The 13,642-nt window shown below is 38.2% G+C and overlaps 1 protein-coding gene and 2 non-coding genes across 10 annotated transcripts in view; all 3 read left to right on the top strand.

The window, feature by feature from the left end:
- The window catches only part of SSH2 (slingshot protein phosphatase 2), a 255,468-nt gene that overhangs the window by 193,002 nt on the left and 48,824 nt on the right, over positions 1–13,642 (top strand). For all 8 annotated transcript variants that reach the window (XM_057536268.1, XM_057536271.1, XM_057536265.1 and 5 more), the window contains one exon: positions 12,694–12,815. In XM_057536268.1, the coding sequence (XP_057392251.1) occupies positions 12,694–12,815 (122 nt within the window). The remainder of the gene's footprint in view (positions 1–12,693; positions 12,816–13,642) is intronic.
- LOC114238141 (small nucleolar RNA U2-19) lies at positions 6,717–6,796 on the top strand. The gene has a single exon (XR_003623557.1). It is a non-coding gene; the product is annotated as a small nucleolar RNA U2-19 (small nucleolar RNA).
- LOC114238139 (small nucleolar RNA U2-30) lies at positions 6,935–7,004 on the top strand. The gene has a single exon (XR_003623556.1). It is a non-coding gene; the product is annotated as a small nucleolar RNA U2-30 (small nucleolar RNA).

A 13,642-nucleotide genomic window follows, 5' to 3' on the forward strand; every position in this document is an offset into this window, starting at 1 on the left:
ATTCTAGATGAGGGCATGACTGAAGCAAAAGCACACATAAGAGGGACAGGGAGAGAGTAAAGTGGCCAAAGGTTTATGCTGGTCTCAGAGTCAGGAGACCTGGGCTTACAGACAACCATGTGATGTTGGACAAATCACTCTGTCTGTCTGTGCCTGCTTCCTTATCTCTTTTCTACCTCTTGCAGTTGAGAGAATCAAACAGACACTAAAGCATATCAAAGAGTATAAAATGCTGCCTAAGTATGGGGACTGTTGTTAATACGGGGAAGTTAAGATACCAAAAGACAAGGCAGGCAAATAGGGACTTAATGCTCCAAACTAGAGGTCTCAATCTGGCAGTCCACAGGCCAGAGATATGTTTTGTTTGGACCACACAGTGGTTTTTGTTGCTGTTGTCGTTGTTTTAAATCTGAGCCAGAATTTTAAAGCTGGATGATTTCACAAAGAAATCCAGACTTGGGGCTTTTCTTCAAAAATCAAGAATTCTGGCAACAGTGGGACCTTATTCTTACATGGCAAAACTTGGCTAGACTTGGTAGGGGGAGGGCATAAGTGTGGCCTGGGTTCTTAATTTACTGTAATTTGTACGTATTCTGTTGTCTCCTGCACACTAAAGCCAAGTGTCACCATTTGTCATCATTCCTTCACTGTTGCCTTATAGTAAAACATCTAATAAAAGTAGGAAAGTAAAAATGGGATGAGTATGATTCTTTGTGGAAAGTGAAAAGTATTTCTACCCATTTAATCTTCACGTGGACTACTCCACTCATTTACATTCCCTATCTGACCCCCTGATATTTAATACCTTTAGTACCTCTACCTCTTCAGTAATCTGTAGTGAAGCATTAGAGGTTTTTGAGCCAAGAAGTTACATGGGACAGCTACAGTATTTTTTTTTTTAAACATCTGTATTGGAGTATAATTGCTTTACAATGGTGTGTTAGTTTCTGCTGTATAACGAAGTGAATCAGCTATATATATACATATATCCCCATATCTCCTCCCTCTTGCGTCTCCCTCCCACCCTCCCTATCCCACCCCTCTAGGTGGATGCAAAACACCGAGCTGATCTCCCTGTGCTATGCGGCTGCTTCCCACTAGCTATCTATTTTACGTTTGGTAGTGTATATATGTCCATGACGCTCTCTCACTTCGTCCCAGCTTACCCTTCCCCCTCCCCGTGTCCTCAGGTCCATTCTCTACATCTGCGTCTTTATTCCTGTCCTGCCCCTAGGTTCTTCAGAACCATTTTTTTTTTTTTTTAGATTCCATATATACATGTTAGCATATGGTATTTGTTTTTCTCTTTCTGACTTACTTCACTCTGTATGACAGACTCTAGGTCCATCCACCTCACTACAAATAACTCAATTTCGTTTCTTTTTATGGCTCATATTCCATTGTATATATGTGCCACATTTTCTTTATCCATTCATCTGTCAGTGGACACTTAGGTTGCTTTCATGTCCTGGCTATTGTAAATAGAGCTGCAATGAACATTATGGTACATGACTCTTTTTGAATTATGATTTTCTCAGGGTATATGCCCAGTAGTGGGATTGCTGGGTCGTATGGTAGTTCTATTTGTAGTTTTTTAAGGAACCTCCATGCTGTTCTCCATAGTGGCTGTATCAATTTACATTCCCACCAACAGTGCAAGAGGGTTCCCTTTTCTCCACACCCTCTCCAGCATTTATTGTTTGTAGATTTTTTAATGATGGCCATTCTGACTGGTGTGAGGTGATACCTCATTGTAGTTTTGATTTACATATTTCTCTAATGATTAGTGATGTTGAGCATCCTTTCATGTGTTTGTTGGCAATCTGTATATCTTCTTTGGAGAAATGTCTATTTAGGTCTTCTGCCCATTTTTGGATTGGGTTGTTTGTTTTTTTGATATTGAACTGTGTGAGCTGCTTGTATATTTTGGATTAATCCTTTGTCAGTTGCTTCGTTTGCAAATATTTTCTCCCATTCTGAGGGTTGTCTTTTCGTCTTGTTGATGGTTTCCTTTGCTGTGCAAATGCTTTTAAGTTTCATTAGGTCCCATTTGTTTAATTTTGTTTTTCTTTCCATTTCTCTAGGAGGCAGGTCAAAAAGGATCTTGCTGTGATTTATGTCACAGAGTGTTCTGCCTGTGTTTTCCTCTAAGAGTTTTATAGTGTCTGGCCTTACATTTAGGTCTCTAATCCATTTTGAGTTTATTTTTGTGTACAGTGTTAGGGAGTGTTCTAATTTCATTCTTTTACATGTAGCTGTCCAGTTTTCCCAGCACCACTTATTGAAGAGGCTGTCTTTTCTCCATTGTATTTTCTTGCCTCCTTTATCAAAGATAAGGTGACCATATGTGCGTGGGTTATCTCTGGGCTTTCTATCCTGTTCCATTGATCTACGTTTCTGTTTTTGTGCCAGTACCATACTGTCTTGATTACTGTAGCTTTGTAGTATAGTCTGAGGTCAGGGAGCCTGATTCCTCCAGCTCCGTTTTTCTTTATCAAGATTGCTTTGGCTGGGCTTCCCTGGTGGCACAGTGGTTGCGAATCTGCCTGCCAATGCAGGGGACACGGGTTCGAGCCCTGATTTAGGAAGATCCCACATGCCGCAGAGCAACTGGGCCCGTGAGCCACAAATACTGAGCCTGCGCGTCTGGAGCCTGTGCTCCACAACAAGAGAGGCCGTGATAGTGAGAGGCCCGCGCACCGTGATGAAGAGTGGACCCCGCTTGCCGCAACTAGAGAAAGCCCTTGCACAGAAACGAAGACTGAACACAGCCAAAAATAAATTAATTAATTAATTAGTTTAAAAAAAAAATTGCTTTGGCTATTCAGGATCTTTTGTGTTTCCATACAAATTGTGGAATTTTTTGTTCTAGTTCTGTGAAAAATGCCATTGGTAGTTTGATAGGGATTGCAATGAATCTGTAGATTGCTTTGGGTAGTAGAGTCATTTTCACAATGTTGATTCTTCCAATCCAAAAACATGGTATATCTCTACATCTGTTAGTATCATCTTTAATTTCTTTCATCAGTGTCTTATAGTTTCCTGCATACAGGTCTTTTGTCTCTTTAGGTAGCTTTATTCCTAGGTATTTTATTCTTTTTGTTGCAGTGGTAAATGGGAGTGTTTCCTTAATTTCTCTTTCAGATTTTTCATCATTAGTGAATAGGAATGCAAGAGATTTCTGTGCATTAATTTTGTATCCTGTTTCTTTACCAAATTCACTGATTAGCTCTAGTAGTTTTCTGGTAGCATCTTTAGGATTCTGTATGTATAGTATCATGTCATCTGCAAACAGTGACAGTTTTACTTCTTCTTTTCTGATTTGGATTCCTTTTATGTCTTTTTCTTCTCTGATTGCTGTGGCTAAAACTTCCAAAACTATGTTGCATAATAGTGGTGCGAGTGGGCAACCTTGTCTTGTTCCTGATCTTAGTGGAAATGGTTTCAGTTTTTCACCATGGAGAACAATGTTGGCTGTGGGTTTGTCATATGTGGCCTTTATTATGTTGAGGTAAGTTCCCTCTATGCCTACTTTCTGGAGAGTTTTTATCAGAAATGGGTATTGAATTTTGTCAAAAGCTTTTTCTGCATCTATCGAGATGATCATATGGTTTTTCTCCTTCAATTTGTTAATATGGTGTATCACATTGATTGATTTGCCTATATTGAAGAATCCTTGCGTTCCTGGGATAAACCCCAGTTGATCATGGTGTATGATCCTTTTAATGTGCTGCTAGATTCTGTTTGCTAGTATTTTGTTGAGGATTTTTGCATCTATGTTCATCAGTGATGTTGGCCTGTAGTTTTCTTTTTTTGTGACATCTTTGTCTGGTTTTGGTATCAGGGTGATAGTGGCCTCGTAGAATGAGTTTGGGAGTGTTCCTCCCTCTGCTATATTTTGGAAGAGTTTGAGAAGGTTAGGTGTTAGCTCTTCTCTAAATGTTTGGTAGAATTTGCCTGTGAAGCCATCTGGTCCTGGGCTTTTGTTTGTTAGAAGATTTTTCTCACAGTTTCAACTTCAGTGCTTATGATTGGTCTGTTTATATTTTCTATTTCTTCCTGGTTCAGTCTTGGAAGGTTGTGCTTTTCTAAGAATTTGTCCATTTTATTGGCATAGAGTTGCTTGTGGTAATCTCTCATGATCCTTTGTATTTCTGCAGTGTCAGTTGTTACTTCTCCTTTTTCATTTCTAATTCTATTGATTTGAGTCTTCTCCCTTTTTTTCTTGATGAGTCTGGCTAATGGTTTATCAATTTTGTTTATCTTCTCAAAGAACCAGGTTTTAGTTGTATTGATCTTGGCTATCGTTTCCTTCATTTCTTTTTCATTTATTTCTGATCTGATCTTTATGATTTCTTTCCTTCTGCTAACTTTGGGGGTTTTTTGTTCTTCTATCTCTAATTGCTTTAGGTGTAAGGTTAGGTTGTTTATTTGAGATGTTTCTTCTTTCTTGAGGTAGGATTGTATTGCTATAAACGTCCCTCTTAGAACTGCTTTTGCTGCATCCCATAGGTTTTGGGTCGTCATGTTTTCATTGTCATTTGTTTCTAGGTATTTTTTGATTTCCTCTTTGATTTCTTCAGTGATCTCTTGGTTATTTAGTAGTGTATTGTTTAGCCTCCATGTGTTCGTATTTTTTACAGATTTTTTCCTGTAATTGATATCTAGTCTCATAGTGTTGTGGTTGGGAAAGATACTTGATACGATTTCAATTTTCTTAAATTTACCAGGGCTTGATTTTGACTCAAGATATGATCTATCCTGGAGAATGTTCCATGAGCACTTGACAGCTACAGTATTTAAGAAAGATTCCTCAGAAGCTAATACAGAATAGAGGGGAGGAGGCAGCCAACTTAAATCAGGAAGCCTGCTGGGTAGTTATTGCAGTAATCCAGGTGCGTGGTGACGAGCCCTTCTGGGCTAAGGTGATAACTTGGAAATTGAACTTAATGTATCTGTGGAAATCCAAATAGCTGATCTCTGCTTTGTGTCTGGGAAGAGAGATAATGAGTAGAATACATGAATGATTGGAAAGTTGATGATCAGCCCTCTGAACTGTATGGTAATTACACTGATCATTCTGTGTTTAGATTCTGTCTTTTCTTCTCCTGAATGCTGCCTCTGTAGCCTTCTTGACATGGCCACTAATTTTTGTTGAGAAACTCACTTTGAAATTTAAAGGAATTGAAATAAGAAATCCCTCCATAATTATTCTATATCCTAATCCTAATGTAGCATTATACTTACATAAATCTTGTCTATATTTCTTGATATACTTCTATCTTAAACACTTTTTTTAAGTGAAAAAAGTGGGGTCCAGTTCTTACAGCATTAGTATTTTAAAGCAGTGATGCTCAAACTTTAGAGTACATCAGAATCACCTCCAGAGCTTTGTTAAACTGACATTTGCTGGACTCCACCTGAAGAGTTTGATTTGGGGAGCGGGAGGCAGTGATAATTTACATTTTTAACAAGTTTTCAAGTGATGCTGATGGTGCTGGTCCAGGAGTCACACTTTGAGAACAACCCCTCTCAAACCCATAATAATGTGGTCATTTGCATATATTAGAAATAGAGATAGAAATTTGTGGCTAGTTTCCAAAAATTATGTGCTTTGGTAGAGCTAAAGCTGAGGTCTATCACTCAATTTATCTCTTTCTCATTAATAAAATTCCAGAGTTTGGATTGCACCTCTGAATGTTAAAATAATTTCAACCACAAGAGACTTGCGAAAGCATAAGGGAGCAGTTACGAAGGCAGAATTGGCAATTAAATTTTTTCTTTCCTGCTAAAGTATGCAGCTTCAGCTCCTTTACATTTATAAAATATAAATTCAAAAAATGTAACTGACGCCTTTGAATTAATTCAGAGTTCAAGCAACAAGCCATTTTACAGCAGTTGTTTTGAATTGTTACAAACACATAGTCATTATGTTTCAGATTATTGAGTGAGTCATCTTCAAGAAAATGAGTGAATACATTGTGTGACTTTGGACAAATTAGCACTTTTCTAACTGAAAGGAGCATTTGTAGACTCAAAGCAAAGCCTTTTGTTTTGAGTTAAATTTGAAATGCTGAAACTCTCATTCTGGGGATTGTGCATAAGGTTAAAAGTTTGATAGTTAACTGAAATTCCTGCTTTTATTTTTTTTAATAACCCAACAACAAATAAAGGCACTAAATCCCACATTTTGCTTTAGCATTGAAAATAGGACTAAACTAATTTTTCCTCCAAGGAAGCTCTACATTGTAAATACAATCTTAAGCGTTAACTTTAGTACTTAGGAAAACCATAGCTGAAAAAATGAAGGCAGTGGTTTTACAGTACTCTTGCACATTATCAAAGACCCATTTAATTAAAAAAAAAAAAAAGACTGGGAAATTAAGAGCTTTCCTAACATTTAAAGTAACTTCAGCTAGTGTTTTTAACTAGCAGTGAGGTGCTGACAAGGTACTAGGAGTTGTTTTTGAGTAATTTGCAGGAGAATTTAAGAAAATGAGTTTTTTGGTTTTGTTTTTTTTTCCAAAAAGAAAAAGGGGTTAATTTTTTTTTTTTTAATCAGACAGTACAGAAAGGCATAAAGGCAAAGTAAAAATCACTTTGTATCCTATACTCCAAGAAAACCATTCTTACTCTTTGGATGAGTATCCTTCTAGTCTTAAGTGTACGTGTAAGAGTATGTGTCTGATTCTCTGCGATCTGCTCTTACTGAACTGGGTCAGTGATGAAAACAGCCAAATCTGAGCATCAGAAAACCTTGCAGTCTACCTAATGCATGATCTCTGTAGTACTGAGAAGCAAAAGTATAAAGTAATTTAAAACATAAGTACGGGCTTATGTACTTATAAGGTGACAGTGGATCACTGAAGACTTGTCAGTGGTTGAATGAGATTGGGGGGAGGGGCAGTGTGTGTATGAAAGGCTAATCAGTTCTGAGCCATGATGAAAAGATTTTACTACTGACCTTTATAACAATTAAGGTTTCTGTACTTGATCTGAGCTCAGAAATGAAAGAACAAAAAAAGTATGTGTCATGACAGAGTGCCTTTTTTATCTTTTTTTTTTTTTTTAACAAACAGGTGAAAATCTAAATGTTGTTTTATAACCTGCTTTTGTCAAACTTTCCTGTGGGTATCTTTCCATGTCAGTAAATAAATCTGTTTTTAATGCCTGCACAGATATAAGTCATTGGGTTTGCAGGGATTTTATTTATTTATTTATTTTTTTTTGGCCGCACCCTGCGGCATGAGGGATCTTAGTTCCCCGACCCGCGCCCTCTGCATTGGAAGGGCAGAGTCTTAACCCCTGGACCTCCAGGGAAGTCCTCCCATAGGGTCTTTTTTTTAAGAATTTCATAGAGATTTTAAAAAATAATAAAATCCAGAGACTCCCTCAAGCTCTGTTTCTTTTGAAGACAGTGTTCTTTAGTTCATTAGTGTCACATCTGAAGTCTATTTTAATTTTAGGTATTAACTTTGTTCTTTTGGCTAGAATTTAATATTTGCATACTTTTGAAACCTTTCTTTCTTGATGGATTGCGTGAGCTGCCTGTCTAACGTTGGGACTTTATAATGTGGCTTCCCTCAGGATAAACATTGCATGTAGGGGCATGATGTAAGTTTCTTGTTGGAAATAGATTAAAGACAAAGGTGCAATGTAAACTTAAGGAGGAGTATTTCCTGATGCTGGATGATACTGAGCAGAAGTTGTTGTATTGGTTTGTGAACTGCTTATAATCAGATTAAGCATTTAAACAAGGGAAGTTTTAACATTCTTTGATAAGATGAGCTTTGAAAATGAGATGGGGCTTCCCTGGTGGCGCAGTGGTTGAGAATCTGCCTGCCAATGCAGGGGACACGGGTTCGAGTCCTGGTCTGGGAAGATCCCACATGCCGCGGAGCAACTGGGCCCGTGAGCCACAACTACTGAGCCTGCGCGTCTGGAGCCTGTGCTCCGCAAAGAGAGCCCGCGACAGTGAGAGGCCCGCGCACCGCGATGAAGGGTGGCCCCCGCTCGCCGCAACTAGAGAAAGCCCTCGCACAGAAACAAAGACCCAACACAGCCAAAAATAAATACATAAATAAATAAATTTATAAAAAAGAAAATGAGATGACTTCTCAGACCTAGGATTGCTGGATCCAGTTCTCCTGAAACTTGTACTATTCCAAATTTAGCAATAAATGGACTTTCTTGGAATAATTTTCTCAGTTGCTATTGCTGCAACGTTTTAAAATCCAAAACGTTGGGACTTCCCTGGTGGCACAGTGGTTAAGAATCTACCTGACAATACAGGAGACACAGGTTCGAGCCCTGGTCTGGGAAGATCCCACATGCCGTGGAGCAACTAAGCCCGTGTGCCACAACTACTGAGCCTGCACTCTAGAGCCCGCGAACCACAACTACTGAGCCTGTGCTCCACAAGAAGAGAAGCCACCACAATGAGGAGCCCGTGCACCACAACGAAGAGTAGCCCCCTCCCGCCACAACTAGGGAAAGCCCGCGAGCAGCAACGAAGACCCAATGCAGCCATAGATAGATAGATAGATAGATAGATAGATAGATAGATAGATAAGAAAAATATTTTTTTAAATCCAAAATGTTGAGGAGATATATGTTTATGTATAGCTGATTCACTTTGTTATAAAGCAGAAACTAACACACCATTGTAAAGCAATTATACTCCAATAAAGACATTAAAAAAAAATCCAAAATGTTATTTTATTTGGGGGATTAGAGTAAACTTCAGTAGTATCCTTTTCAATGAGAACTTTAATCAAATGCATCTGAATTGTTGCCTTATTTGTCATCTATTCCATGTGAGTTCTGGAAACTGAGGAAACATTGGAATTCCTGCCAATTCTAATATTAGGGTACTATGTGCAAACTGCCATTTTAAACTATATTTCTCTGATTGACTTAATGAATCAAATTAGATTATTAGATTTTGTCAGTCTCCCCAACACAGGAGTGAAATAGACCTCAAACCAGGGTGGGTATTAGTTTTTTCTCTATGCTGTGGCTCTTAAATTTTTATTTATTTCCTTAATCTAGAATCTTGAAGCTTAAAGGGAATTTCGAAGCCTCAGGTCTGTCCCCTGGCATTGCAAAAAAATTTTTTTATAAAAAATTTGATTTTGGGCGTCCCTGGTGGCACAGTGGTTAATAATCCGCCTCCCAATGCAGGGGACACGGGTTCAAGTCCTGGTCCGGGAAGATCCCACATGCCGTGGAGCAGCTAAGCCCATGTGCCACAACTACTGAAGCCCGTGTGCCTAGAGCCCGTGCCCTGCAACAAGAAAAGCCACTGCAATAAGAAGCCCATGCACAGCAACATAAGAGTAGCCCCCGCTCACTGCAACTAGAGAAAGCCCGTGCGCAGCAACGAAGACCCAACGCAGCCAAAAATAAATAAATTAATTAAATAAATTTGAAAAAAAAATTTGATCTTGTCCTTCTAATTAGGATGTAGGTGTTAAGTTAATGTCATGGCTTCTCACCCCCTGATTAAAGCTCCACTTCCGTTTAGTAAAAGTTTAGTAATAACCGCAGGTGCTGTCTAGAGGTCCATGATCAAATCCCAAGACCTCTAAGTGCTACTCTTCCATCTGAGAAGCTTAAATGGAATGAATCTGTGGTGTGCCAGTTGCTCAAGCCTAAATCAGTGTGAGATGACTGGGGCCTTTCCCAGTAGGTTTAGGATCTTCTGTTCTGATTAGATTAAGCAGGAGAGGGCCAAACATTTGAAATGCTCTTTATATTTTACATAGATTCATAGATAAACAAACAGATACACACCTCACTTTTAAAAGAGAAACAACTAATGTTTTATTTGAATATCACAAAGAAACTTGCTACCCACCTGCTAACTTGGCCTGGTAGCTTGCATAATAGGTAATATTTATGGAGTTCTTTTGTTTGTTTTTGTTTTTACCTTTATCAGCTTCAACTTAGCCAATCAGTCCCCACTAGTTGGCGTAGAAGTTATAGATAAATGATCAGAAGCATAGTTCAGTTGTTTCCATGCCATTTGCATGTAAGCCTTTCCAGAAATTCTCAGAGCTTTGACAGGATAAAAGGCCTCTAACATACATATTCAGGAAACTGAACAGTTAGATCAGAGCTTGCCAAAGCAAGCCCAGGTTTAGATATGTAATAATATCTGAGATCTTGTTTATAAGAAATTCTAGTTTACCTGCACCAGGTTTTTGGTTAGTTTAATATTTTGTGGAATGTTTCTAGAATCATAGAGTCTGTGCTGCCTGTCAGTCCTCCTCATGTGCATTTACTACTACTCATAGCTCTATGTGTATAATGCTCACTTGGTCCCAGGCAAATAGGGCTAGACCTTCGTCAGTTTAAATATTAGTTCCTTTTAGCTTCTCACAAGTGAATTTGGTTTGAAATGTTCTGTTATTTCATGGAACATAAAAGTCAGCAATACAGCTCTCTACCTGGTACATGGAGTTAGTATGGTGGGAATTACATTCTTGGTGTATCAGCTCTTTATTAGAGACAAGCTTAATGTAGTTACTTCAGGTGTTTGTGCTTACAAGTAGCTTTTCCTAGGAGTATCAGAATAGAGGTGAAAAGATAGCCAGGAGAGACTCACCTCTGCCTTTCTAAGTGGGTCATTTGATGTCTCTTTTTTTTCTTTGCCTGGCCACTTTTGGAATAGTGACAGAACGAAGGAGGAGACTCCAAGAAGAGTAGCGCTGAAAGAATTCCAAATAGAAATTTCTATCAAATTTGTGACAAATTTCTTGAGCCAGGTGATAGGATTGGAACGGTTTCTCTTCTGAGATAAGGAATGGGGGTGGGAGAGTATGTTATACAGAGGGTACTGCCTCCAGTGCACATCTTCCTGGCTTTTTATTAACAGAAAAAAAGAAGAGTAGTCTAGACTGTACAGTCTGTGAGGACAGGAACCATATCTCTCTCTTCCACCATTGAATCCTCGTGGCTGCTCTGATGATATACACTGTAGATACAGAGTAAATAATTGAATGAATGTTGACTAGTAGCCATTTTACTTTATTTTTAAGGTTTATAAAGTATCTTTTTGAGCCTTCTTATTAAGAAAATTCCCAAACATATAAAGTAGAAAATAAGTCTGCATGAACCCGTTACCCAACTTTAATAACCATCAACATTTTGCCAGATTTCTTTCATTTATCTCCCCCTTTTATTCTTTCTTTGCTGGAACCTTTTTAAAACCACTTTATTGAGGTACGATTGACATACAAAAAGTTGTACGTATTTAATATATACAACTTGATGAGTTTGGAGATAAGTATGTACCTGTGAAACCGTTACCACAGTCTATGTCACAGACATATTCATCACCTCTAAAAGTTTCCTCCAACCCTCCCTCCCTCCATATGATGATGACAATGATGGTGAACTTAATAGAAGATCTACCCTCTTAGCAAATTTTTTTAATAGACTGCATTTTTTAGAACAGCTTTATGTTCACAGTAAAATTGAGCAGAAGGTACAGAGACTTGCCACGTACCCTCTATTCCCACTCAAGCATAGCCTCCCCCATTATCACGATCTCCCACAAGAGCTGAACATTTGTCACAACTGATGGACCTACGTTGACACATCATTATTACTCAAAGTCCATAGTTACATTAGGGTTCACTCTTGGGTGCTATACATTTTATGGGTTTTGACAAATGTGTAATGACACGTTATCTACCACTTGAGTATCATACAGAGTAATTTCACTGCCCTAAAAATCCTTGGTGTTCCCCTTACCCCTGGCAACTACTGATCTTTTTATTGACTCCATAGTTTTGCCTTTTCCAGAATGTCATAGAGTTGGAATCATACTATCTATCTAGCCTCTTCACATTGGCTTCTTTCACTTAGTAATATGCCTGTAAGATTCCTCCATGTCTTTTCATGGCTTGATAGCTCATTTCTTTTTAGTCCATTATCTGGATATACCACAGTTTATCCATTCACCTACTGAAGAATATCTTGTTGCTTCCCATTGTTGGAAGATTTTAAAGTAAAACTTGGGCTTCATGTCATCTCACTCCAGATATTTAAGAAAAAGGCATAACCACAATGCCATTATCACACTAACAGTAAATCCTTAATATCATCTAAGACCATGTGCATATTTGAATTTTCTGAAGGACCTTTTAAAATATCATAATTTTGACAAAACTAATATAAACTTCTGATATTTGAAACTAAAGAAGAAAATCTTGTAGTGTATAATCTGTAAGAATGCAATAGAGCATATTCCTCTTAGATATTAAACTTTGCTTCCTATTATAATTGTTTGCGGGATATGGATCTGTGAGTCAGGTGCTCACATTCATATACCTCACATTCCACTCTTAGATCATTAGAACATGCCCCGTTAATCGTTATTGTTATAAATTATCCTAATAGCAAACATTTATTGAGCATTTAGTATATGCCAAGCACTGTACTTTACATGCATTATTTCATATGATTCTTACAACCCAATGGAATAGGTATTATTATATTTCCCTCCAATTAACTTACTGAAGTTTTCATAGTTAATACATGAACTGGGATTTGAATTTAGGTCTCCTAATTACTGGCTCTTCTCTCTCCTTGAGTATGCTTTAAAATGGTGATGTAAAAAGGGTTGAATGATCTAAAATTGATCTTCTAAATTTCTTAATTTCTTTATTGTCTATTAACCTCCAGGCTGTAAGACTAGAAAGTACTTACCAGAATCGAACACGCTATATGGTAGTGGTTTCAACTAATGGTAGACAAGACACTGAAGAAAGCATCGTCCTAGGAATGGATTTCTCCTCTAATGACAGGTATGGTACCACAGAGGGGAGAATGAGAAAACCTGTTTTTAAACAACCCACTCCAGTTATCTTTTGAGTTATCACAAAAACATCTTATGCAGTTCTAGTCTAAAAGTTGGGTGCGTAAAACGAGAGAACATCAAAAGTACCTTAGTCACACAATCTTGAGAGACAAAAATGTTTAGTGAATGTCTTTGGTTGTGTGTTCCTAATTTACCACTATTCCTTACCTTCTTCCTCTCATCTTTAGGTGGTAATGATATAAAGCAAATGGTTTAAATTTCTGTCTCCAAGGGGGGAAAAAAACTGGCTTTTCTTTGCAGTCCACTTTATTTTAAGCAGTAATGATTCATTTGGTGGTTCTGGGGCACACACCCTTTGTGATAGTGTACCAGTGGGTTCTGGGTTCAAAGAGAGCCCACTTTAATTCCAGTCTCTTATATCCATGGCCTTGCACCTTGCTTTTGTCAAATGTTACACTTCCTTTTTTCTTCTTCTGAGTTAAAAAAAGGCAGGGGGGATGATTGTTTAAACTCAAAACAGAACCTTTTATAATCATTTACCTTTGGCTTTAGCAGCACTATACATCCCAAGATTAAAGATACCATGTATCACCTGGCTTTTTTGTGCCACTAAGGTTTGTTGCTTTCCATTTTATTTTCCCATTTTTTTCTGGAGAAACCTTGGGAAGACTGTGGAATGTGGCTGCTAAGCAGACCTTTGCACTGTAGATAATAAGCCTCAGGAAATCCTGCCAGATATCTCAAAGCATTGACTTCCTGGTTCAGGACTAGAATGCGATGGTGGAGTAGCTAGGGGTGTGACCCAGGCCTGGG

This window comes from Balaenoptera acutorostrata, chromosome 20 (genome assembly GCF_949987535.1).
Source record: "Balaenoptera acutorostrata chromosome 20, mBalAcu1.1, whole genome shotgun sequence".
NCBI lineage: Eukaryota > Metazoa > Chordata > Mammalia > Artiodactyla > Balaenopteridae > Balaenoptera > Balaenoptera acutorostrata.